Here is a 25,772-nt window from a genome sequence, read left to right on the forward strand (position 1 = left end):
ACTGGGTGCAAATGCTAGTTAGATGCTCAGCCTTAAGCATGTTAGAAATTTAGTCATTTATGGATTGTAAAACAGCCTTTGATTATTTTGATAGCTTTTGATTTTGAAGTGACTAGATTCAAACCACGTTGTATATTGTTAAGCCCATAAAAAGCTGTTCCTCTCCACCTCTGAAATGTTTAATTCTGGGCAGATCCACCACTAACAAGTGAATAAAAGTATGTACAAAATAAGGAAAATTATACTCCATAGTCTCCTCTTACTATTTCACCAACTACATCCAACTCCCCAGTTGACTCTGCCTCATAGTTGTCTATTCCTTGAATACCTTCTACCTTCCTAGTACCACTGTTTTAGTTCAGGCCCTCTTTCCTGCCTGGATTACCACAGCCTCTTAATTCATTTCCCTGCTTTCAGTCTCTCTAATCCATCTTCCACAGCACCATTGAAACTATCCTTTCTAAAAAAGAAATGAGATCATGTCACTTCCGTATAGGTTTCCCATTAACTTTAGTGTAAGGTCCAAGCTCATTCACAGACCATATAATAATGATCTGCCTCCTGCCTACATCCCCAGGCTCATCTTTCACTATATCCCCCTTCCCTCATATATCCTACACTCAACTCTGCAGAACTATTTGCAGTTCCCCTGATGCACCACGAATAGTATTATCTCCATGCCTTCACACAAAGCTGTTTCTCTGCCAAAAGATTCTTCTTTCCTTGTCTGCTTGACCATTTTCTATTTGTCCTAAGGGCTGAGTTTGGTGCCCATCTTTTATCCCAGTAATTCTTAACCCAAGTTGTGTATTAGAAGTCTCCTCTGGAGCTTTAAATTCATTGGGCCCCCTCCAGATCATTTAAATCATGACCTCTGAGGGATAGGGCAAGAGCATCTGTGTTTTTTAAAAGCTCCTGGCAAATTCTTAAGTTCAGCCAGGTTTGAGAATCACTGTTCTAGGCTCTCCAACCTCTATTACAGCACTTAGTGAACTATATTGCAATTACTTGTTTATAACCCAGCTATCTCCCTCACCAAATTGTAAGCTCTTTGAAGCCCAGGACTATGTCTTAATTCATCTTTTAATTTTGACCACCTAACGCAGTGCGTGAGATTTGATAGAGGCACAGATACTGCCTAAGGCTACAGAAAGTTAATTGCGAAGTCCCAGGTTTGTTGACAACCTGTCTTGTGTCAATATGATACTACTGGGTCATACTGAAGTCCTTAAGAACTTCAGATCTTTTTTTTTTTTTAATATACTTTATTGATTTCAGAGAGAGGAAGGGAGAGGGAGAGAGACAGAAACATCAATGATGAGCGAGTCATTGACTGGCTGCTTCCTGCACATCCCCTGCTGGGGATGGAGCCCACAACCCCAGCAAGTGCCCTGACCAGGAATCAACCAAGATCATCCTGAATCCTAGGTCGATGCTCAACTGCTGAGCCACGCCCAGATGGGCCCTTCAGATCTTTTCTTTCTTCTGCATAGATGACATTAAATTTCTATCTCATGTCAATATGCGGGGAGTTGATTTGTTACAAACACTTAATAAACCTGTAGGAATCCCTTTTAAATTCTAGTAATGAGCAAAGTAAGCCAACCAATTAAAAATCGTTGTTGTGTGTGTTTTTTTCTCCAGAAGTCAATTTAAATCTTTCAGGTGTGTTTTTTTAAAATGTACTTTTGGACTAGAAAAAGTTTACACAGAATCACAGAATTTGAACTTTAGAAGGGACTTTAAATAAGCATAAAATTTCTTCACAGAAGAGGAAACTGGAGTTTAGACATGTTGAAAGGGTATCCAAAGTTCCACAGTTAATTGGGGCTGTTAACAATTAAGCTGAGTACCAAATCTAAGTATTATTACTACCAGTTAATATTCCCATTTAACTCATATTTTGCACCTCCTGACCACAAAAATAACAGGCTCTGCAGCCCTAATATTATTAGTTTGATGTTCTACCAACTGAGTGAGCTAAGTGTGTAATCCACATTCTGTTTTAAGAAAGTCAGAAGTACTGAGAGATTTTCCAAGTCAATTGGATTAGACAGAGCAATGAGAACAAATATCATGAATATAAAATCTGACTGACTACCTTGAACAAATCATTTAATCTCAGGGCCTTAGATTCCCAATTTAAAAATCTGATTAAAAGAGCACCACTTGAATGTTTTAAAATCATGTATTGTTATTTTATCCCTTCAGCGGGTTTAGATGAGTATCTGACCTTTTTTCCTTATTTTTCTGAACTATCTTGCAATTACCTGTTAATTATCCATTAACTAAGGTATGAAATAAGCTAGTTTACTAGCTAGCAGAGACATAACTTCTTGAAAAATGAATCATTTACTATCTCCAAAGTATTAAAATCGTATGTTCATTATCAGTCAGGCTTATCACTTTTCTCCAAATGCTCTAAATCTTTCAATTTCTTCAAAACACAAAAATGAAATATTGTAGTTTTTAATTGTACTTTGTTTTTAAGACTTTACTTTGAACTCTGACATTCACCTATATGGCAGTGCAAAGTTATCAGTAAGGTAGGCTGGCTATTCATGGGTGTCACATTTTGGCAAATATAATATATGGATCTCAGGTTTGTGTGTACAAATTTGTTTCACTTACGGAACAAATGAGAGATTCATTCAAGCTACTCAAACTACCAAGAGAGTCACTGACAAACCAAATATTAATTTACAGAGAGGGCTATACCTTCCAATGTTGTTAGAATATGTCTATGTTCAGGGCACCCCCCATCTCAGAATCAAATTATTAGGGAAACTGAATTAGTAGTCCAAAAATATTGGTGGGATTGAAACATCATTCTTACAGTTTTATTTATACTCATAATATTCCAATTATGTTTCTCTGAGAATAAAACTCCTGATATCCTTGACTGTACTTGGAGAGAGATTTTTCAATTTTACGTTCAACTGAGGAAAACCTCTGTCCCATCAGCAATACATTTACAAACCATGTTGGGTAGCTGTATTTTTGTGGCTCATCTAATTTATTTTACCTTGACTTTCTAGCTATTTACAAAATATTTGCTTTTATTTCACCCCCCAAAGTTATCTTACTGCACTGACCGCAGAATGATTAGTAATGTTTGTCACACTTCTTTCCTAAATAAAGCAAGGCCAACAATAGCCCAATGCTTTTATCTTTCGTCTAGAATTGCAGGCATCAAAGAGGACAAATGACAGTGTGCAATATTATGCCTTACATTTTTAGATCAAAGCAGAAAATCTAGCTTTAATATTGTTTAAATGAACTATGGCCATCTTAGGTGGTATCTCCTTTTATAGGCAGAGGCTTCTGCAATCCATTACATGCTAAGGCAAATTTCTAACAGCCCCTCTGGCACCTTGTAAGAAAGCTGTATTGCTAACAAGTCCAAGTCCCCATTGCTTCATATGCTCTGTATTTAGTCATCAAATATTAGGAAAAGGGAAAAAAACAAGGTCTTGTGTTTGAAAGGGATACTTTCTCTGCAACCAATCAATCCCACAGGAGATACATGAGCAGACAAATATGAAATGTAACTATTACATGATAAGATTAGATTTTTCAGAACAACTGCTTCCTTCACAAATTTGCTTGCTTCCTAACATTTCAAACTTTTACTTCAGGTTCATTTTAAGCTAAAACACTGTATATACATTCCTATAAACTATATTCCCTCCATGTATTAGTCAACCTGAGAGAAAATAAGATTACTTAGGTTAACAAAATAATTTTCTTTTTGTATATTGCTTTTAGAGACAAAAATTTTTTTCTAGGGTAGCTGGGCTTTAAGCTAAGTTTGTGACCTAGAAACCAAAAGTTAATAATAATTTAAGAAAAACATGATATTTTGATTTTTTTAAAAAGTTCACATAACTTTAATCCATGTCAGTTGCTAAATTTGGGACTACCTTTTCTTGGCTTGTGGATATTAAGAACTGATGGCCTTGTAAACAGAGCCCTTTTAAGAAATCAAAGAGATTCTGGGCACTCAATGTTACCTTTCCATTTAGTAAATCTCACCCTCCTTTCCCTTATCTAATAGTTCTTTCCTCTTCTAGCAAATTCTGCCCTCCTTCCTTATAGTCTACCCTTTCTTTGAATTCAGGGGGTAGAAATACCATTGTTTTTTTAGAAATCACTTTTTTGTTATTCCTGGTTTTCTTCTTTTATCAGATAAGCAGTCATATAAATAAGTGGTGACCTTGTGCATTTGTAAATTGTCATAACACATAGGGAAGAGTTTTTCTATCTTGTGAATATTAATATGAGATGATGTGGGTGGTATTAAAGGTATAATTAAGAGCCTTCAGAAAAGAATAAAATCTGTAGTAATGGTAGAGATAAGACTCTGTAAAAAGAGTTGAACTAACTGCTAACCTATCAAGACACTAATCTTACATATGTACCCAGATCCATCCTCCCTTGATCTATTTATGGTAGGGTGACAGCTGATCTCCATCCCCTGGGTAAGTACATGATCAAGGCCAAACCAATCAGAAAATGCCACTCTCCTTGTCGTTAGTGCTTTGGGACGGGCACATGACCTCAATCTATGGGTCTCAAGATTTTGTCTCAGGACCCCTTTACACTTTAAAAATTGAGGACTCCAAAGAGCTTCTGTTTATGTAGGTTATATCTATTGATATTTATATATTAAAATTTTAAGTAAATATACACATTCCATTAACTATCAGAATGATGATATTATACATCACATAGCTTTGGAAGACTGCACAGTATCGAATGAGAATAGAAAGACAAATAATGCTAGTATTAGTATAAAAATAGTTTTGACCTTGTAGACCCCCTGAAAGGATCTTGGGGTCTCCAGGTGCCCCAGACAGACTCAAAAACTACTGATCTAAATTACAGCCTACAGAAGCCAATACCATCCATTTTTGCCAACATGTACAAAGAGCCAATGTGACAATTAAGTCAACAAAGAACAAAGCATAGCTGAAAGATGGCATTTTGAAGACATGGTTCCAGATCCTGAAGGTAGCCAACCCTGAAGCTATACATGTCTGGACTTCCTAGCTGCAAAAGCCAATGAATTCCTTTTGACTTAAACTAGGATCAGCTTGCAACCAAAAACATCCTCATATATCTGGATTTCCAGATAGGGACCTCAGAGGAAGAGAGTATGGGTGGGAAAAATCCAAAGGACCAGGGCATAAAATGATTTAAGCAGCAATCTGCACAGAACAAATAGAATATCAAAAGTGCAAGGAAAAGTTCCAATTTATTTTAAACATGGAAGACATGGGAAAACATTGTCCTAGTTGTTCCCAAACAGTGCCATCAAATTCCATGGGCAATTGAAGTAGCTCAGCTTCACTTCACTAGAAGATAACTAGGACATAGAACTGAAAGCAAAATGTCAATTTCATCAGTAGGAATGAATAAATTTACATCACTAGGCTTTGGGAAATTCTAACTCAGAAAACTACTTCTAGGGAGAAAGCATTAGGCTACTTAGGTCAAAGATTAAAAATTTCTCCAGTATTCTCCAGACTATAGAGTTGTATTTTTTCTAAAAGTATACTTAATTTCTAAACCCTCGCTTTTGAAGAAACCTTTGGACCTTCATTTCTGATTGGCTGAATTTCTAATTTATGTTTGCATGCCTACACATAGTAATGTAACCTATCACTGCCCATACTGGGCTGAATAGAGTCCTTCAAATTTCACACCCACCCAGAACCTCTGAATGTGACCTATGTGGAAATAGGGTCTTTGTAGATGTAATTAGATAACTGAGGCCATACTGGATTACAGTGGTCCCTAAATTTTCTTAAAGGGCAAGTGAAAATACACACAGAGAAGAAGGTTATGTGAATGAATATGGAAGCAAAGATTGGAGTGATGCAGCCACAAGCCAAGGAATGCTGAGGATTACTGGAAATTGCCTGAAGCTGAAACAAGACAAAGAATTCTTCCCTAGAGCCTTCAGAGGGAGCACAGCTTTGAGATACCTTGATTATAAACTTCTGGCCTCCAGAAACATGAGAATAAATTTCTCGTTTTTATGTCACCCAGTTTGCGGTACTTAGTTTTAGCAGTCCTAGGAACTAAGACACTGTCTAATTCAGCCAGTCTAAAATTCATCTTGACTATAACCAAGCTTCTCTTGGGGGAAATAATAGGTTAAAATAAAGTAGAGCTTCACCTTGCACCCATTTTTTTTGTTTTTAAATATATCTTTATTGATGTCAGAGAGAAAGGAAGGGAGAGAGAGAGAGACATAGAAACATCAATGATGAGAGAATTGTCACTGATCGGCTGCCTCCTAGACGTCCCAACTGGGGATTGAGCCCGCAACCCCGGGCATGTGTCCTGACTGGGAATCAAACCGCCATCTCCTGGATCCTAGGTCGACCCTCAACTTCTGAGCCACGCCTGGCCAGGCTCACCTATTTTTTTAATTGTGCTAAATACACACAACAAAATTTACCATTTTAAGGTATAGAATTCAGTGGCATTAAGTATTACATTCAAAATGTTGTTTGCACTCATTTTTAATCGACTGTTTTACTTGTGGCCCTTAGCCAAACAGGAAAGGATGAAATGAGCCTTAGAATAATCCATTACCAAATTCATTCTTGCTCACATCTAGTACTAATGAGGAGGGTCTGACCACAGGAAAGCAAGTAAGCTTTCTCCTTCTTTATACTGAAATTGTGATTACTAAAACAGAAAAACTAAAGTACCAGAGGGCCAAGTGTAAGTATACCACTACTGGAAAATACTCAAACTTCAAGTAATTCATTTCTACTGATAAAGTTTCATCTTCATAATGAAAATCATTATGAAAATCAGATGTTTACCTTTTATTTTAACTCTGAGTTGTGAACTCCTATAGTTTTCATTATTAAAAGATTAAAAATTGGGAGAATAAATCCCTGAGTGCTTCCAATTCTTTATATACAAACTCTCTTTCACTCTGGTTCTCCCTTCCACCATGTTTCTGAGACATACATCAGTATTTAGAAATGCTTTCTTCCTACCTTCCAAAAATATTTCCTTGTTATGAACCCTAATTCAGGATGGATTTTGAAGAAATGTCGAATTGTAACAGGAGTAAAAAAGCATGTGAATAATGCCATATTCATTCAATAACCAGCAAAGGAAAATAAGGTCACATTAAACAGTGTCACTGGGTTTATTCTGTGTAAATTTTGTGACAGCTTGCTAAATTCTGCAGATAAATATATTTGAGGAAAATTGTTAGAAGACAAGCATCTATTATAATTACCCATTTACTTATACTAATATCACTTTCTTCAGCAATTTTAGTAGTTTTAGCAAACAAACCTCCACATACTTTATAAGGCTAAATTCTATTCACCCTTCCCAATCAAATTTTAATGAAGTTTGCCATTACTACTTTTATACAGAAAGTCCCTTGTTTTCTGTTATTTATCTGTGAAACACAAGTGTCAGTTTCTTCCATGAATAATTATAGAATTTCTAAGTTGAAAGGGCGCTTATTTAGTCTACCAACTTATTTAAGTGATGGGAAAAAAGGCCCAAACTTGTTTAAGATTACAGAACCTATTAGTGGGCAGGTTTAGAATTTCTCTCTCTAAAAATTCAAGATATTTAAGCATTTCAAATTGAGGAAACTGTAGAGAATAAAGATAGGTTACGAGGTAACAATGTAACCAACTATTTGCTCTTCATCTTTAGAGATAAAGAAAACTTCTAGGACATATTTTCCCATGTAGGTGTATATATAATTCATTTGAAACTAATTTAGAATCCGTTAGCCATCAGGCTCTACCGTGATAATTATAGGAAGTGGGTTCATTATCTGGCTTCAATTTTTAATCCACTGTCAAAAATACTAGCAATACACATACTCAAATTTTACTGATTTTATCCCATCTCAATTCCATCCATCATCATCTTTGTACAGCCATTATTTAAGATGAAATAACGTGAATCTTCAGTTAGAGGATAAGTCCATGTTCCAATTGGAACAATAAAAAACTCATAGCCATCAAATTGACCGAGATTTTAATTGTGTGCAAACACTGATTATACATTTTTGACACTTTGCTTTTCATTTCTAAGCTGCTCAGGTTTTACCACGGCTGAGAACCAAAGGAAAATATAGACATATGAGTGCATATAACTTAAATTCAGAAGTTGAAAGGGCTAAAAGAAGGGTACTAAGAAACTGATATGAAATAGCCGCAGTTGATTAATAACACATTTTATGAAAAACACCCGGGGGGAAAAAATGGTAACGAAAGCTATTTTCATGGTCATCTCATACCCCACAAATACCGAAATAAAACTCAACCGCCACGGCCTGGGTTCTATTTCCACATCTGTGACACGGCCGAGGTGGGAGGAACACCTCCTCACCAAGACTGGTGCTTTTCACGTGAAAAAGCAGAGGCCGTGGCGATGAAGCCACAAAACCACGGGATAGCCGCGAGAGGAAAAGCAGCCGGGTGTCTGCACTCGTGACGCTCTACTGCAGACTCCTAAGCTTGTGAAGATCGCCCTGTAGACACACACCGGGAGACGGGATCCTTAAGAGGAGAAGCAGAGTGGAAGCAAGCGGCTTCCCAGGCAGGACAGGATAACTCCCTCTTCAAGGCCCACAGCGGACTCCGTGAGAGTTGCCGCCCCTCCGCCACCCGCGCAGCTCTCTAAGCTACCTCCCGGTCCCCCGGCGCCTCAGGGGGTCGGCCCGCAGCTCCTGCGGGTTGCGAGCGGTGCCCCAGGTGCTAAGTTCTCGCCTCACCCGCTCCGGAGAGCGGCTCCGCAGCCCGGAGAAGCCAGCCTGAGGCCCTGCGGCGCCCGGCTCGGCAGGGGATTGCTTCTGCCTGGCGCTCCGCTGAGGCGGCGTCCGAGTCTCACGCGCGCCCGCTCCGGGCTCTCCCAGCCAATCCCGCGCTACTCGCGCGTCCCGGAGCGGTCCCCGGTCCCCCACCGGCTGGGCAGGCTCCTGCCCGCTCCCACTACTCTGCGACCGAGCTCTCACTCCTCCCCTCACTCTCCACGAGTTCCACGCCTCGCGGTGTAGCTCCGCCCCGTCCCCGAGTCCGCCCCCGCAACCTCCGGAGCGTGTGCTCTCCTTTCCCCACAGTCTCTCGCTATCCAGCCGCCCTGGCTCTCGCGTTCCGCAGAGCGGCCTGGGACTCCGGCCCGGACAGACACCTCCGCGCGTACTCCTCCAGCAGCCTCGGCGTGTGCCCCCCGCAGCTCGCCGCCTCCCACCCGGACTCGGGGTCGCGCGCCCTGACTCCGCCCCCTCCCGCGGACTCGCGCGCTCCCGGCGCGGCCTCTCCCGGGCGCAGGCCGACCGGCTCCCGGCCGCCTCCCCCTTCTTCCCCGCTCACCTCGCGCTCCCGCTCTCGCGCTGTCCAAGGCGAGCGCGCTCCCGGCCGGCGCGCTCTGAGCTCCGGCTTCTCCCGGCTCCTGTCAGTGCGGTGACTGCGCTGGGAAACATGGCGACCGAGGGAATGATCCTCACTAACCACGACCATCAAATCCGTGTCGGAGTCCTCACAGGTAACCCGGGGAGGAGGTCCCGGACCGCCACCGCCGCTGTCCCCGACTTGCCTCAGGCTTCTTGCTTGCGGTGACCCTTCTCTGCGGCCTCGGGAGGAGGGAAGACTGAGGAGGGGGACGGGAAAGGGGGGCGTTTTACAACCGCTGAGAGCTGCTGTAGGTTGGGGTGTTCCCGTGGGCCCCCCTTCCCCCGGGAGCACGAGCCGGTCCTGTGGGATGTCAGGCCCCAGCACCTTCGCAGCCGAAGTCCCTGGCCCCCGGGGACCGAGGGGCCGGTGCGGCGGGCGCTGCGGGGCTCTTCGTAGCCGGTGCAGGCGGCGGGATCCCGGCTCCGCAGTCTTAAGCACGCCGCTCTCGGCTGGCCCGCGCGCTTCCTCCGCTAATGCTAGTGCAGGAGTGGGGGGAATCCCATGTCCACCCCCTCGCCGCCCTCCCCTCCCCCATTCGAGTGGCCCCGAGCCGCTCCTGCTGTGCTCGCTCGGGGCACGGGCCGGGCTCGACTTGGGTGTTCGTCTGGAGGAACTCTGCTCAGCCTCGGGCTGCCCCTCGCGTGCCGGGTATCCCCTCAGCCACCCATGGGACACCCCTAGTCTCCCCTGAGAGGTAGGGGATCGGCTTGCACCCGGACCTCGGAAAGTGTCTGCATTCCGCCTTCCCGAGCTAAGGGCCCTCTGCCCGCGTCTTGGTTTCCTTTGAGGGACGGGCTGAGCCTGCGGCGGGGGATCCAGCCCTTTTCACTCGAGAGAGGATTCCTCCACCTGGGCTCCTCCGTCCTCCTCCCTTCTGGGACACCCCCCTCCCCCCATGGTCCCGAGGCTGGTGAGGAGCACACTTTTGCCGGGTCGCGTTTCCCTCCCTCGCGGAAACCGTGTGTGCCCTGCATGTCTGATTCGGTGGCGTTATATTTGGGTAATATCCCTCAGTTCTGCGATAGGCAGTTGCTGCAGGGCATGACTTCTGAGATGAATAGCAAGCCAATTTGTAGGGGTTTCTGCTGGGTTCTGTAGTTGGCGAGGCTTATGTGTAATTGAGTGGCAAGGTTGGGGTTAAAGAACTATATTTAGAATCTGAGGGCTTACTTCGGAGCGAAGGAAATCCAAGATTTAGCGTTGTGATTTCCGAAAAAGAAGTGATGTAGACGGGAATCCTAGTGTCCTCCCCCCGCCCCCCAATTCTTTTTAATTTTTTCCCCATGTCAAATTCTGACAGGTTGAGACGGTGCTCGAGAAGGGACTAAATTGAATGAGACTTATTTTATTATTAGGTAGAAAAAATTCTCCATCGGTAGATATTGAATGCAAAGCTTAATTTGGTTGCTGAGTTTTATGAAAAGGAGATATCCATGACACTCCTTACACTCTTTTAAGTAAATGGGTTGCCTTTTCCAGCTTATTTTTCTAGATGTTAATGGTGATTTATTGAATTTTCCTAATAGAAAGCCTCTTGGATAGAGAAACTAGGCTAAATATATTTCTGGGAAGGGAATCCCCCCAAATCAAAAGATGAGCTGTCTTCTTTTTTTTTTTTGGTGCTGAAACTGTTGCCTTCTGCAAAGAATTAGTTATATAGCAGAATTGTTAGAGTTGACATTGCTGATTTTCAAAGAATCTAATCTCGAGGTGTAAAAGTGTATATACCCTATGTCAACCTCAACTTACACTTTAAATTCTAGCCATATTTGGAAAATTAGTAGAGTAGTAAGACTGAAGCTTAATAAAAACCACCGTATGTCAACTGACCATGGAAATGAAAGATCATAAATGTTTTAAAGTTAAACCATAAAGATTAAAATTTTTTGTTTTGTTTATTTAAGCTTTCCCTAATAGTTTTATTTAGTGAATCATCTTACTTGGGTCAAGTGACATAGTTGTACAGAATGCTTTGAAAGATGCAGCCCTTGTCTGTATCCCTACTGTCTAATAGAGGCAAAATTGATATGCAAACAACTAAAGAAACAGTGAATGTAATAATTTTGCTGAAATTGTCTAAATAAATTACGTGTGTATTTGAGGGCTAAATGTAAAAGGAATTCCATATTCAGATGGATTAGGAACAAATGTGATTAACTGAAAGCAGAATTTAGTACATTTACCAGAGGTTAAGTAGGAACTGATACTTTTTTTAAGGGTAGTTGAAAGTCAGTGGCAACCTTATAAATGAAAATGTTGCCCTGGCTAGGTAGCTGAGTTGATTAAAGCATCATCCCCATAAGCCAAGGCTGCAGGTTCTGTCTCTGGTCTGGGCACATACGGGAGTCAACCAATGAATGTGTAAATAAGTGGAACAACAAATCGATATTTCTCTCTCTCTTCCTCTCCCTCTCCCTCTCCCTCCTCTCTCTAAAATAATTTTTTTTTTTTTTTAAGAAAATGTTGGTGAGGATGAGGCTCTTGAGCAGAATAAAACTGTAATGCAAAGGCCTGGAGAAGCCCAGGTGGGATAGGTATGTGGCATAAGCAAAATGTTAAGGAGAGAAGTTAACTTTGCCAGTGGAATTCAAGATAATCTGGAGAAGCTGTCTCATGAGAATGAGGTACAGTAGTTTAGGGGAAAAGTCTAGGATCAGGACTAAGGATGTAGCTGAAGGAACGAAGAGGAAGTTGCAGATTTGGGAAAAGTGATAACAGAGAGCAATAGGATTTGATGATAAAATGGATATTTGAAGTCAGAAATAACTCTGAGGTTTTTATTTGGAAAGTCATTGGTATAAATAGTGTCTACTATGATGGAGCCTGGAAACATGGACAAGAATCAGATGAAAGAGCACCAGCTCTCAGTCTGCAAGTAGTGGATTTTATTACAAATAGCTTAATATTTATGCTCTTGATATTCCATGTGATTTTGCTTAAAAAAACCTATAAAAATAAATATATGTTGTGCAGTTTTATGTCTTGTAGAACTTTCAAGTATTGCAGTTGTACTGTGTTGAAATTATTCTTTGCTGAACTTAAGTACTATGATTTTATACTTAAGAAGATTGAGTTAAGAGGCCACACTTAAAACTGTGATTTTGTGAGTTTTAATTCGAAACTCTTAAAGGTGAAGGGCTTGTTTTATAAAATATCCTCTGCATGCTTCATAATAGGGATTTTAAGTATTTTACTAAATCTGGTTTACAGAGGTAGTGAAAGTATTGTCTACCCTTCCACACATTTCACAATGTGGTAGTGCTTTTGTGAAACTGTATTGTCATTTCTAAATCTTTAATTGATTCCTTTGTGATTGTGACATTTTTGATTTTCTGTTGCAAGGTAATACTTATACTTCAAAACTTTTCATCTTCTAGATGTTTTTGTAATGTTCAGCTCAGATATGAATTTGGCAATTATAGTATGGAGTCTATTGAAACTTACCAGATGAATTAACTGTTGGAATTTTGAAAGAATAGTGGTAGGAAGGTAAATATTTAGTAAAGGCATTTCTTTTTTACTTGATATCTTGAATTATTTAAGGCTTGGAAATCAGATTACGATAATATAACATGGATATTTTAGCTATACTAATTATTTTTTACCAGGAAAATTGGGAACATTTTTGTATATAAAATAGGTTATCATGGAAACATTTTATGTTGAACATTATTGACCATCTCTAGGAACAGTATCTTTGTCAGTAACTATCCTATGATGATTTCCTATAAATTAAGTTTTATAGGTCTTTGGTGATCTAAAATCTAGTTTCTGATATATGTTTCTAATGTTCTGTACTTCTGTTGCTATTTATAACAGAGACAAAATGTTATATGATGATGAATAACATGAGGCAAACAAACAAGTATCTGCTGTTTTGAAACTAGAAAGATGTGGGGCAGATGTAGGATTTTTTTTTTTTATAGCTTTAGTAGTAATTATACTTAACAGTGTGTCTTAACAATTACATAGCAGGGTAACTATATTTTAAATGTGTCACTTTTCACCTAATTTTTTCTATTTCTAATGAAGCTGTTTATCAAGGGAGCACACTAGTTCTACCACAATAAAAGTTTCTCCGAATCATCAGGAAAATAATGAATATGTGTATGAATAATATAGAATGAGATAGATTATGTTCCATTGGGTATTTAATATCGTATTAGCTAGCCACTGCTAATGTTTAGTGCCAAAGCTCTTAGCTAAAGATGATAATTCATTACTTAAACTTTCACTAACAGTGGCATGGGTGAGAAATGGTGCAAATATTTAGCAAAGGGCATTTAAAAAACTCAAACTTTACATTTTTATATACATTTTTATTGCACTAAGCTGTAGATTTGTAACCAATGAGAGATATTAGAACAAGATATAAGACTAGATAATAGAGATAAAAGACTAATTGTAAACTAGAACACCTAAAATATTAGTTACATGTAGGGAGTATTTCAGTCATTCAAAATATTAAAAAGCCAAATTCTAAGCCAAGGAGATGATAATCGTGTAACTCTGGAATTGTTCAAGCATTTATCTTATTGCTTTCCTTAAGCTTATCCTTGTGCATAACTGTCAATATTATATTTTGAAAAACCCATTTGTTGATGAGGATATGTAAATATATCTTCGTTTTTAAGTAGCCTAATTACTATTCCAAACAAAACCTAAATCCTACCAAATGGAATTGTGTATTCTGGCAGACATACCAACATTGATCTATATGACTTTTGTTAAAAGGAAGCCTATTTCTTAAACTAGGTTGTCCTTTCATTAATTTTTGATTGGAAGCGGTATATCAGAGAATTAAATTGTTAGTTTAAGTAGAAAATCATTAAATTAATTTCTAATGAATATGGTTAATACTGTTGTCATTGGCCAAATACTTTATAAACTATTAGTACATAGGTTGTTACATATTAAGAATTTTAACTATATTAAAAACACATATGGCTGTTTCACTTTAACCAAGATATATGGTGGAGAATCAGCAATATGTTGAGGAGGAAATGATGTATGCGTCTGTTTTTACTCTTACAGGTGATAGATTCCTGGTTAATAGGGTGCTTTTTTGAAAGTGAGTAGAACAGGTAAAAATCTATATTTTGCTCCTGGAAATAGGATTGAAAAACAACAAAGCATATTTGGAATTTGAGATGTTAAAAAAAAATACTAAAGCCTGGCTAGTGTGGCTCAGTGGTTGAGCATTGCCCTCTGAACCAGGAGGTTCAGTTCTGGTCAGGGCACATGCCTGGGTTGTGGGCCCAACCCCCAGTAGGGAGTGTGCAGGAGGCAGCTGATCAGTGATGTTTCATCATTGATGTTTCTCCCTTTCCCTTCCTCTCTCTCAAATCAATGAAAATATATTTTAAAAAAAATACTAAAAAAGAAAGTAGTGAAACCACAGGGATTTCTTCCTTCACATCTGGGAAGATAAATTGGGAAGAAGAAAAGATTATTTAAACTACTTAAAAGTAATTGAGACTGTAGTTAATAGTAATAGCATGCAATTCTTACTTAATTTTTGAGTGACCTCCCAAAAAGCAAATGTCTAATTAAGTATTGTCACGTAGTAGTTCTGTCCAGGTTGTTGTTTAGTGAATTCTTAAGTGAATTTGTATTTATTTAATTAATTTTAACTAAGTAGAACTTCTTGAAACTTTTGCAATTAAATAAGAAACCTGAACAACTTTTACAGTAATTTTGCCAGTAACTATATATTTTGAAAGAATGGAACTAAATTTACTATGCTTTAAAAAATTTACTAATTTGAAAAATAAAGGATCAAGGAATTGAGACATGGTGAAAGGAGCATTACACAATTTGTGCCTGCTTTTCAAATTGGGGTACATGACATTGTGTTAAGGGATACTCTAAGGATTCTAAACCTTAGAATCTAAGCTGTGGGAACAAACATAATTCTTTTTAAAATTTTCTTTAAAAATTAAACTTATTGGGGCAACTTTGATTAATAAAATCAAACATAATAATTCTTGAAGTATCTGTTTTACTTGAGACTATGTAATTTAAGCCACTTTAATATTGAATAAGCATGAGTAAATGAGGGATAGAGTGTAGAATTTGCATGAGCTTTTAATATAAAATCAGAGACTTCAAAGAATTTTCAAGTGATCCCATTATATAACTTCAGACTTCATCATTCTTTTGTTTTGGGTACTTTGGCAAAAAAACATCTAAGGAACACCGGGTCACACAACACTAGAAGACTCATTTTCTAATGCTGGTCTATAACCTTGTACAATATTATTTAACTCTCTCTCAACCTTTTTTACCACAAACATGAAGGAATCATTCTCTGAGATCACTTTAAGCTCTGAGGCAATATATGTTTCTGTCCTTTAGCATCTTGACCAGCTGGAAAGAGAAGTATAGAATATCAGGCTTAGTTAATTTTTTTTTGTCTTTACAATGGAAATTATTATGGGGGAGAGGTAAATTATACATTAAAAAATGCAAGAGAATAAGAAATGGAAGAAGAGATAAAAATTTCAGAGATCAGGTGCTGTCAGCATAAACTGAAGGAAAAGTATTTAGGTTTTTCCAATTTAGAAATTTTTGTGGCATTTTACTTTTACCAGTAGTTTCAGTCTAATGCTTAATTTCAAATTCAGCTCAAGCCTCACTTCCTCAACAAAATCTTTCGTAGGACTTATTCTCTACAATGATGTCTTTCTTTGTTTTCTTAGTGTTTATACCCTGTAATCATGTGCTTGTGGGAGGCTGCAAGGTGTTTTTTTAAAGAAAAGGACTGGAGTCAGACAGACTTGGATTTCAGACTCTGGTTTGCCCTTGATAGTTGGAAGTCATTTAACCTCTCAGAATTTCAGTTTCCTTCTCCAAAATGAAGATGGCAATATTTACTTCACAGAGTTTTAAGAAGTAACTGAGATAATGTATGTGAAAATACCTACCATGTGTGTGTAACTTAGAGTATATACTCAATAATCTTTACTTCCTTTCCTCTTTATATGTTGCTTTGGTGCCATTTGATAACAGCTTTCTGTATAAACATCTTATTCAAAATAGATTTTAAAGTTCTTAAAACAGGTGATCTATTCTTTACTTCTTTTGTGCTCTTTCATCATAGCACCTGTTAATGAAGTAGTTGCATAGAAGATGTTTAATAAAAAATATAACTGATAACAGGGTGATATTAAGAATGTGTACTCTTACATTTTATACTCTTAGTTAATTGTCACAGTCTGTATGAGGATTATTTTAGGGTAATTTTACAGTAATTTAAAAAAATGTCATCTTAAAAAATGAAAACTTAAAGTTATAGGTAAAAAATTCTAAAAATGCTATTATTTATTTTGAAGGTTAACTGTGATGGTCAAAATTGCAAAACAGCATACAATAGGAGTCAAAAGTTGTACTTCTGTTACTTTCAAGACACTTAATCACAGTTTACCTGTTTCCTTAGCTTTGAATGGGGGCAATAACTATGCTTACCGTATAGGGTTAATGTGAGGAACAAAGAAAGAAATGTATTTAATATTCAGTACCTACTATGCGCCAGGTTCTGTGCTCAAGTGAGGGATACAACATTGAATAAGACAGACACAAGATTTTATCTTCTTGGAGCTTATATTTTAGCACTAACGTGAACACAATATTTAATTAAGTTGGATATTGACAAATTCATGCTTAATTTATTTTGCATTTCAAGGAATAAAGTGCTTCTGTATTTTATTTTTGATGTAGGTAAGTATAAGCACCAAAATTGTTTTCAAGACACTTTTGACAACAAAATTGTAAATCATTACACATTTCCTGCTTTCTAAGATAGAAAATATTGAATTGAACATAATACAATTACTTTTTGTTCAATCAGGTTTAACTAATTATAGCTAACATGTGTTGGGCCTATATATATGCTATATATATGTTCTATTTGTTTAATGACTTTGCATATATTATTCAGTCCTTCCTCTTCTACTGCTTGAGAAGTAGAGAAGTTAAGTAACTTGCTCAAGATTACACCAGTGGCAGTGCCAGAATTCAAGCACAGGTTTGACTGTACTCTCAGCAGTTATATTTCCATATTCTGAATATCTGTTATTATGGAGTGTGGTAGTATGGTTCTATACTGTATTTGCTCTTCAGTTGTGACTTTATATACTTGCCATTCCCCTTCTGCTTTATAACCTACTATAGCCTTGGGAAGCACATAAACAACCGTGGTAAGAATTATCTATGATATCACTTTCAGTTAGACTTAAAGTGAGGTCTAAAGAGTATTTTCACCTGTGGGTTGACGGTTTCAGAGGATAAATGGGTTATTATTTATTAGTTTACTTATTTCTTTGTACTTTGAGATTTCAGGATCGTGGTTAATTGGATCTGCCTGATGTTGAAAATGTTAATAAAAATGTAGAAACTTATGAAGGGAAGAGAGCAAGTACAGTATGTGTGCTAAGTAGAAATGAAATGTTTCCTTTCATTATCTATATACTGTTAAGTTCTTTTTTTAAAAGAACATTAAGAAAAAAGTACACTTGAAATTAACAGTCTTTAAAGTCTAATTCAGGTTAAGAATTTTTGGATATCTTGGAAACAAGAAATTGAATAAATATTCTTTTCAGGTATAAAATAAAGATGAATAATTTAAGTGATCACTTTTCCCCTTCCACTTAAGAGTCAATACTGAGCATTTTGATTCTAATGCAAATTTTTAAAGTCATGCTTTGATAAAATTAATATCCATATAATAAGAGTTACATTTAAATTCAGTTGCAAGTGGAAAAGCTCCTAAATTCTTAAGTCATATTTTTAATTAGTTTAAAAAACTTATTAGAGTGTATTTGTGCATTGTAAAAATATAACAGTACAGAAAGGTAACATGTGAAATTAAGCCCTACCACCTTACTTCCCTAGTCTGTCTAGTGTTAACCACTTCTAAGATTTTTGGTTTTTGTTTATTCTGCTATATATAAGTGTATATTTGAATATGCACATGTGGAATCAGACATCATCAGAATTTGTAAATTGGCAGACCACTGGCCGTAACTGACCAGTAAACATGCTTCATTAGGCCCATATTATGTTTTTACAAAAAGTATGTTTTTAACATTTAAAAAAAGATGTATTTCATATAAACCAATATTTTTAGCTTTTTAAGATTCAGCAACACTGCAGCCTCTTTCTCACATGACAGTAGTTGGTTAGAGTGGCTGTCCCCTTGAGATAAGGGCTTGTATTGTTCAGTTTCCCGCGACATCCACTTAACCTAAGTATGTTAATTTGCCTCACCCCATAGTAATTTGAATTTGAATTTGTGATCTTTGCTCAAACATAACATAGTATTCTGTACCTCCCTCTCTCTTCAGCACATCCTGGACATCTTTTCAGATCAGTGAAAATAATAATAAACCTTATTGAGAGCTTACCAAATATAAAATGCTTTTCTAGAGCCTATTATAGAGCCTATTAATTCATTTAATCCTCATAAGAGTATCACCATTTTACAGTTGAAATTGTAGTAAAGATTAAGTAGTTTGCTAAAATTACTGAGATAAGAGGCCAAGCTGCCTGTTGAACCCATGTAGCCTTTCTTTCCTAGAGTGTAAGCTCTTAACCACTACATTATACTCCTTGGCATTTAACAATGAGTTCATATAGATATACCTCATCTTTCTTTTTAATGGCTCAATTATAACTGCCTTATAGGTTATGATTCAATCAATCCTCAATTGATGGACATTGAGGTTTCTAATTTTGTACTGTGACAAATGTAGATAATATTGTACATTTAGCATTGCATACTTGTGAGTTTTTTAAAAATGTAAGATTAATTATAAGTTGATTTTTGGGTCAGTGGCATAAGAATTTAAAAATTTTGATAGAAATTACAAACTTGCCTTTGATAAAGGATGTACTAATTGTAATTAACATTCTCACCTTTATTTGGTATTATCTTTTTAATCTTTATAAGTTCTTTTGAGATATATCTCTTTTTGAGTTATATACATGGATCGGGACCCTTTTATTGCAAATGACAGATACACAGCTCAAAATTAGTTTAAGCAAAAAGAGGAATTTATTAATTTACATAGCCACAGAGTATAGAGGAGGAGTTGACTTTAGGGACTCAAGTAATGTGATCAGGTAATTAATATGAGCACAGACTCTTCTCCGTTTCAGCGCTTTGATTTTTTTGAGTACGTTGCAGGCTGACCTTTTATGTAGCCAGAATTGAGGAAAAGGGGCAGATTAGGAGATACAGTAATAGACCATTTCAGGCTTTCCCCTTACCAACGAGTGAGTCCACAGGAAAGATTTTCTTTCTCATAGCATTTGTATATAAAATTCCAGGATGCTCCTTTGTCTGGCTTGGCTCACATGTCCATCTTTGGGCCAGTCATTGTGATTAGGAGAGTGAGTACTACTTTGGCCATTTCTTTATCACATCTCTCTCTTGGGAGTGGAACACTAAGAAGACAGCCTCACCAGAATAACATAGGGGGAAAGGAAGCCTTGAAAGAAGAGTTTCTGCCACCAGAAGGGGAAAAGGGTGCTGAGCAGACAACTCTTTTGCTAGAGATTCCCTGAAGCCATGGTGCCTTTTTGCTTTCTTCTTTTTCCCCCAAGAATATAGTTTATTATATCTGCCCCATTTCTTCTTTTTCTTGCTTCTTCCATGAAAATGGGCCTCTGGCAAATAGTTCTAAATTAGAACTGGAGCAAGTTAAAATATGAGAATTAGTCGGTTAAACTCTGGGCCCCCTAATATCAACAGTGGTTAATTTATCAGGATCATTTACAGTGAGTTCCATTTTTTAATACTCTACATAAGAATGGTTGTGTAAGAACATTTTAGAACAGTAGTATACATGTAATAGTAAGATTTTACTAGTTTTTACAATGGGCCTTTTATGTTGCTTTATTTTAAATTTATGATTAGATATATATTTAGTCTTTTTTTTCCTACAAATGACCCGTCCCAGTGCTTCCTAAATTTTGTGCTAGCAGCACTTCTCTGGGAGATGTTATAACAGGTATGGTAGGAAGAGGTTTTTACCTGGTGAAATAAATTTGGAAAGTCTATGTAATATATTCCTCTTTTTGGAGATTCATAGTCTATTAAAGCATATTAAAGATGTAATAGAATTTTGAATTCTGTTGAACTTTATTTAGTCTAGTGTTTCCAAAACTTTTTGATAGTGGAATACTTTTTCAAGACACACCAGAATTCTGTTCAACATCTCTTTGGGAAATAGTGATTTTTCCCTCTGCAAGTGATCTTTTCGAAGTTTATGTAGGATCTTTATATTTATTCTTTTAGCTTTTTAGTGTAGAAATAGTTGTTTTGTACAGTAATCACTACTGTGAAAATGAATTCTTTTATTCTGGATTTACCTTTAAATATATATGTATATGCCTTGGCCAGGTAACTCAGTTGGTTACAGCATTGTTCCAATACATCAAGGTTTCAGATTCAATCCCTGGTCAGGGCACGTAAAAGAGTCAGCCAATGAATGCATAAATAAGTGGAACAACAAATCTCTCTCTCTCCCCCCTCTCCCCCTCCCTCCCCTCCTTCTCTCTCTCACTTCCTCCCACCCTCTCAAATTAATAGATATATTTTTCCCCCAATCACTTACCATCTGTTATTTTTCCTTTTTTTATATTAAAATATTGGCTGAATATATTATCATACTCAGAAAATCTATTATAGCAAAGACTAGAAAGACCAATCTTGATTCTGTTACTACTATATGGGGAAAGAACACTAGATCAATTTCTATTTTGAATTTTTCCACTGGGAGTTGGTATCATTATCCATAAAAGGTAAAGTGCAATAGATGCTCTTTAAAATCTCATTCAACTCTCAAATCTTATTAATCTCAATCTCAGGAACATACCTCATGTTTCCCATTCTCTTTTTTCTTGTATTCATGTTATCTACAATCTGTTAATGGCAGCAAAATTATTGATCTGAAATGCTTTCCTTTAAACAGGGAAAGTTGCTAGAAAAAGACACTGACATTCATGCCAAGTGTAAAATGGAAATAAATGGCTGTTACTTCCACTGCATAATATGTGCAGTTTTATTTCAGTCAGTATCACATGCTATAGAGAGTTCAAATTGCAAAATGCTTAAGATTTAGAATAAAAATTACATGCACATAAGTGTAACAACTGATTCACATGATCAGGCTTATAAGACTAATTATGATTTAGAGCTCTTTTAGGTATTACCTTTTCCTTTTAAAATTTTAATTATGGTAATATACCAGAGATCTGGAAAGCAAAGTTAGTACTCCTTCTAAAAAATTTACTATTTTGCTATTATATGTTTAAAATAAAGCTATTGTAAAAATAAGACATATACCTTCAATGAACAATATTATGTTTTGGGTTCAGACAGATACAGCAGGTCCTCCAATAACATTGTTTTGTTTATCATTGTTTCATTATAACATTGATGAGAAAAAAATAAAATCAGTTTTGGGTTTGGGCCACTATGTGTGGAATTTACAGATCTCCCATGTCCATGTGGGTTTTCTCTGGGCACTCCAGTTTCCTCCCACATCACAAAGATGTGCACATTTGGTGGATTGGTGTATCTAAACTGTCCGGGTCTGAGTGAGCGTGGGTGTGTGTGATGCACTCTGCGATGGAATGGCTTTCTGTCCAGGGTTGGTTCTCTTCTTGCACCCTGAGCTGCCGGGACAGATTTCAGCCACCTGTGACTCTGAAATGGAAGAAGTGGGTTGGAAAATAATTATCTACTTGTTTTTTATTAATCTTTCTTAAATGTGTGTGTGTATAACTTACATTTGTTTCAGTGTTTAATTTAATATTCTCAGTGTTTTGGGTCTTAATTTAGAAGTTTGGTGGTAATGTTTTTGTTACCAGAAATATGCTGTAGGAACTTAACTTCTGTTTATGTCAGTTAGCCTATGGTAAAATTGATGTTGTTATGTGTCATTTCATTAAGTCACAGTTTCCAAGAACCTATCCGTGATGTTAAGTGAGGACTTACTGTACTCAGAATAGTAGGTGGGCTGTGGATTAGACCACCTGAGTTTATACCTAAGTGAAGTGAAGTTTTTAGAGTTACCTAACACTCTATGCTTCAGTTTTTTCATCCTCGAAATGGGTAATACCAATGCCTACGTTAGATAATTTTTGGCAGGAAAGTTTGAGAATTGTTGACTTAAGTTAACACTGGACTTGGATTTCCCAATTTTCTTTTGCAGATGGGTCTGTGAAGTAATATTAATTTTTAAAATTGTCAGTTATGCATCATAATGAAACATGTATTCCTTTCTGATTTTTAATGCAATTCAGAAGTGAGTCATATCTAATATGTGAGAAACTTGAAATGGAGATACCCCTACCCCCATAGTAGGACTTTTTAAGCAGCTAAATAGTTATGGATCTGATTTTATTACTTGGTTGTTTTCCTGTCAGTGATTAACTTATTAGTCTAACCATACCTGACTTGTTAACAAGCAGTACAACCCAGTTCAATATTGTCTTAGTCCTTTTAGATTGCTATAACAAAGTGCCATACTGGGCAGCTAATAAACAACAGATTTATTTTTCACAGTTCTAGAGGTTGGGAAGTCCAGGATCAAGGTACCAGCAGGTTCAATGTCCAGTGAGTGCCCACATTCTGTAGACAGCTGTCTTTTCTCTGTTTTCTCACGTGGTGGAGGAGGAGAGGCAACTCTCTGGGGCTTTACCCTCGTGACTATCACCTCCCAAAGACCCCACTTCCAAACACCATGACACTGGGAGAGTAGGTTTCAACATAAGAATTTTGGAGTGGGGGACACAAACATCTAGTCTATGGCAAGTATGTACCACTTGACATGCTTTGCATTATGTTAGGCTACAACTATGACAGGTATACTTTGGAGATATTGCGGGTTTGGTTCCAGACCACTGCAATAAAGTGAATATCACAGTAAAGCAAGTCGTATGAATTTTTTGGTTCCCCAGTGCATATAAAAGTTATGTTTACACTATTTTGTAGTGTATTAAGGGTGCAATAGCATATATTCAAAAAAATCAAACAATGCACATACCTAAATTTAAAAAAATACCTTATTGCTGAAAGATGATAGTGATCATTTGACTTGGTATCTTTTTGCTGATGTAGAGTCTTACCTTCAATTTATTTAAAAAAAGCATAATATCTGGGAGGCACAATAAAGCAAAGTTCAGTAAAACGAGATATGCTTGTAAATATTTATAGTGTCCACTTTTAAGTGTGAAGGATTGACTGTAAAGTAGATTTACATGTTAAGTCATTTATATATTAAAACACTTGCCAACTACTGTATGAAGGGTTTACCAACCTGTTTCTATAAAGGGCCAAAGAGTAAATATTTTGGGCTTTGTGGTCAATATGATTTCTGCCACAGATACTCAGCTTTGTCCTTGTAGCATGAAAGCAGTCACGGACAATGTGTACATGAAATGTGTTCCAATAAAATTTTATTTGCAAAAACACATGGTGGGCCAGATTTGTCTAATCTGTGCTTCAAGACATAGTCTATGTTAAGAAACTATAATTCTAAGTTATCTGCATTTGAAGTGAACTTTTATATTAGTTAAAATTTACATTATAAACCACCACAAAATTTAATGGCTTAACACTACAACTTAACATCTTTCACATATCTGTGAATTAACTCAGTGGTTTTGCTTTAGGTGGCATTGGTTGGGGTTTTGGTGTAGCTGCGGTCACCTGGAGGCTTGACTAGGACTATTGTCCAGGGCCTTCGTTCTCCTCTATGTGGGTTTCTCCACATGGTGATTCATTAGCCTCATGGTATGATGGCAGGGTTCCAAGAAGTATTCCAAGAGCAAGCATTGTGATAGCGAGGAAGCAGAAGCTGCCAGACCAATTAAGATTTAGGCTTGAAACTGGCACAGCTTCACTTCTGCTATTATTCTGTTGGTCAAAATAGTCACAGGCCCAGCCCAGAGTTATTATGGGAGGAGACCAGGAATACTAGGTAGCATGGTTAATTGGGGGCTTATCACAGGATTGTTTTCATTGTAAGTGACAGCTCAAATTAAACTAGTTTTAGTAAAGGGGAAATTTATTATAATAATAATGGAATGTCTGTCTCACAAAACCTAAATACGGGATTAGGCCCTAGGAATACTGGACTCAGGGTTTGAAGGTCCTCAGGGCTTTCTTATTTTTGCCTCACTATGTAAGCTTCATTTTCTCATACCACAGATCTGCCTTTCCACAATGGGAAAAACGGCCATTAACAGCTCCTGTGTTGTTTATATCTTCCCATTTTAGCCATTCAGAGAAGAATTGACTTTATTTTCACAGTTGTGTTTCTAAAATTTTTGAGGAAGAACTGTGTGCTGGACCAGTCATTTGTGATTAGGGGATAGAAGTTATTTGTACCAACCCTGTGGGTAGGAGCAGGGTCCATTAACAGAAAAGTGATGCTGAATATATAACCCCCAAGTAATTCACTTGCCTCCTCCTTAACCATCTGTGTATGAACATAAAATAATTTGTTTCCCCATTATAGACCTAATTTACTTCCTTCTTCAGCTATCTGCCTTTGGCTGCTTCATTGTTCTGCTGGAGAGTAGGCTAAAGTAAGGACAGGATTTAGTTTAGTATCTTGAATAGTCATTGTAATATTTTCCTGATTTGAGTACAGGACAGCAGCATTTAGTATCTACTATTTCATTTTGCCACCATTAACATAGAATCAGAGATGAAGGTGATTTTACTCTGTGGTTACTCACTGATTTCCCAGAGTTGGTTTGGCTGATCTGGCTGATTGAGTGGGTATATCCTTCTTTTGGAAAGGGCCTACTTGTATACATGAAAGCAAGTAACTATAATACAGAATGAAATAAGAGCTATAATGGAAGTACAAGCAGAATACTGTGGGTGGACTGAGAAAGGAACAATTAATTTTGACTGAATGGCTGTAGGAGGGATGGTATTTTAAATAAGATAGTGTTTGAGCAGGGCCTGGAAGAATGAAGAACCCACCCTTAGAAACACAAGAAGAGGTAATCTAGATGTCAGGTTTCTTGACTATTGAAGGGGTGGCACCAGAATGTCTAGGCTAAAATAGATGAGCTTAAATATAGATATTGGTAATTCAGGATAAACAGCAGCATGCACTTATCTGACTTTAACTTTCTTCAATTAGGATTATAAAATCTTACTTGGTTTTGCTACATTTAGGCCTTAGGTGTCTATAAATATGATAGTTTGAAATTTGAGAATTTGATATTTTAATTAAACAGTTTATATTAAAGACTCAGACATTTGGATATAGAAAGAACTTTCAAGATTACCTG

At 37.4% G+C, this 25,772-nt stretch overlaps 1 protein-coding gene across 6 annotated transcripts in view; it reads left to right on the top strand.

The window, feature by feature from the left end:
• Nucleotides 1-8,997: 8,997 nt before the first annotated feature.
• Nucleotides 8,998-25,772, top strand: part of GPHN (gephyrin) — a 352,065-nt gene continuing 335,290 nt past the window's right edge. For all 6 annotated transcript variants that reach the window (XM_081136828.1, XM_081136829.1, XM_081136831.1 and 3 more), the window contains exon 1: nt 8,998-9,543. In XM_081136828.1, the coding sequence (XP_080992954.1) occupies nt 9,480-9,543 (64 nt within the window). In that variant the 5' untranslated portion in view covers nt 8,998-9,479. The remainder of the gene's footprint in view (nt 9,544-25,772) is intronic.

Source organism: Miniopterus schreibersii (genome assembly GCF_964146895.1).
Source record: "Miniopterus schreibersii genome assembly, chromosome: 1".
NCBI lineage: Eukaryota > Metazoa > Chordata > Mammalia > Chiroptera > Miniopteridae > Miniopterus > Miniopterus schreibersii.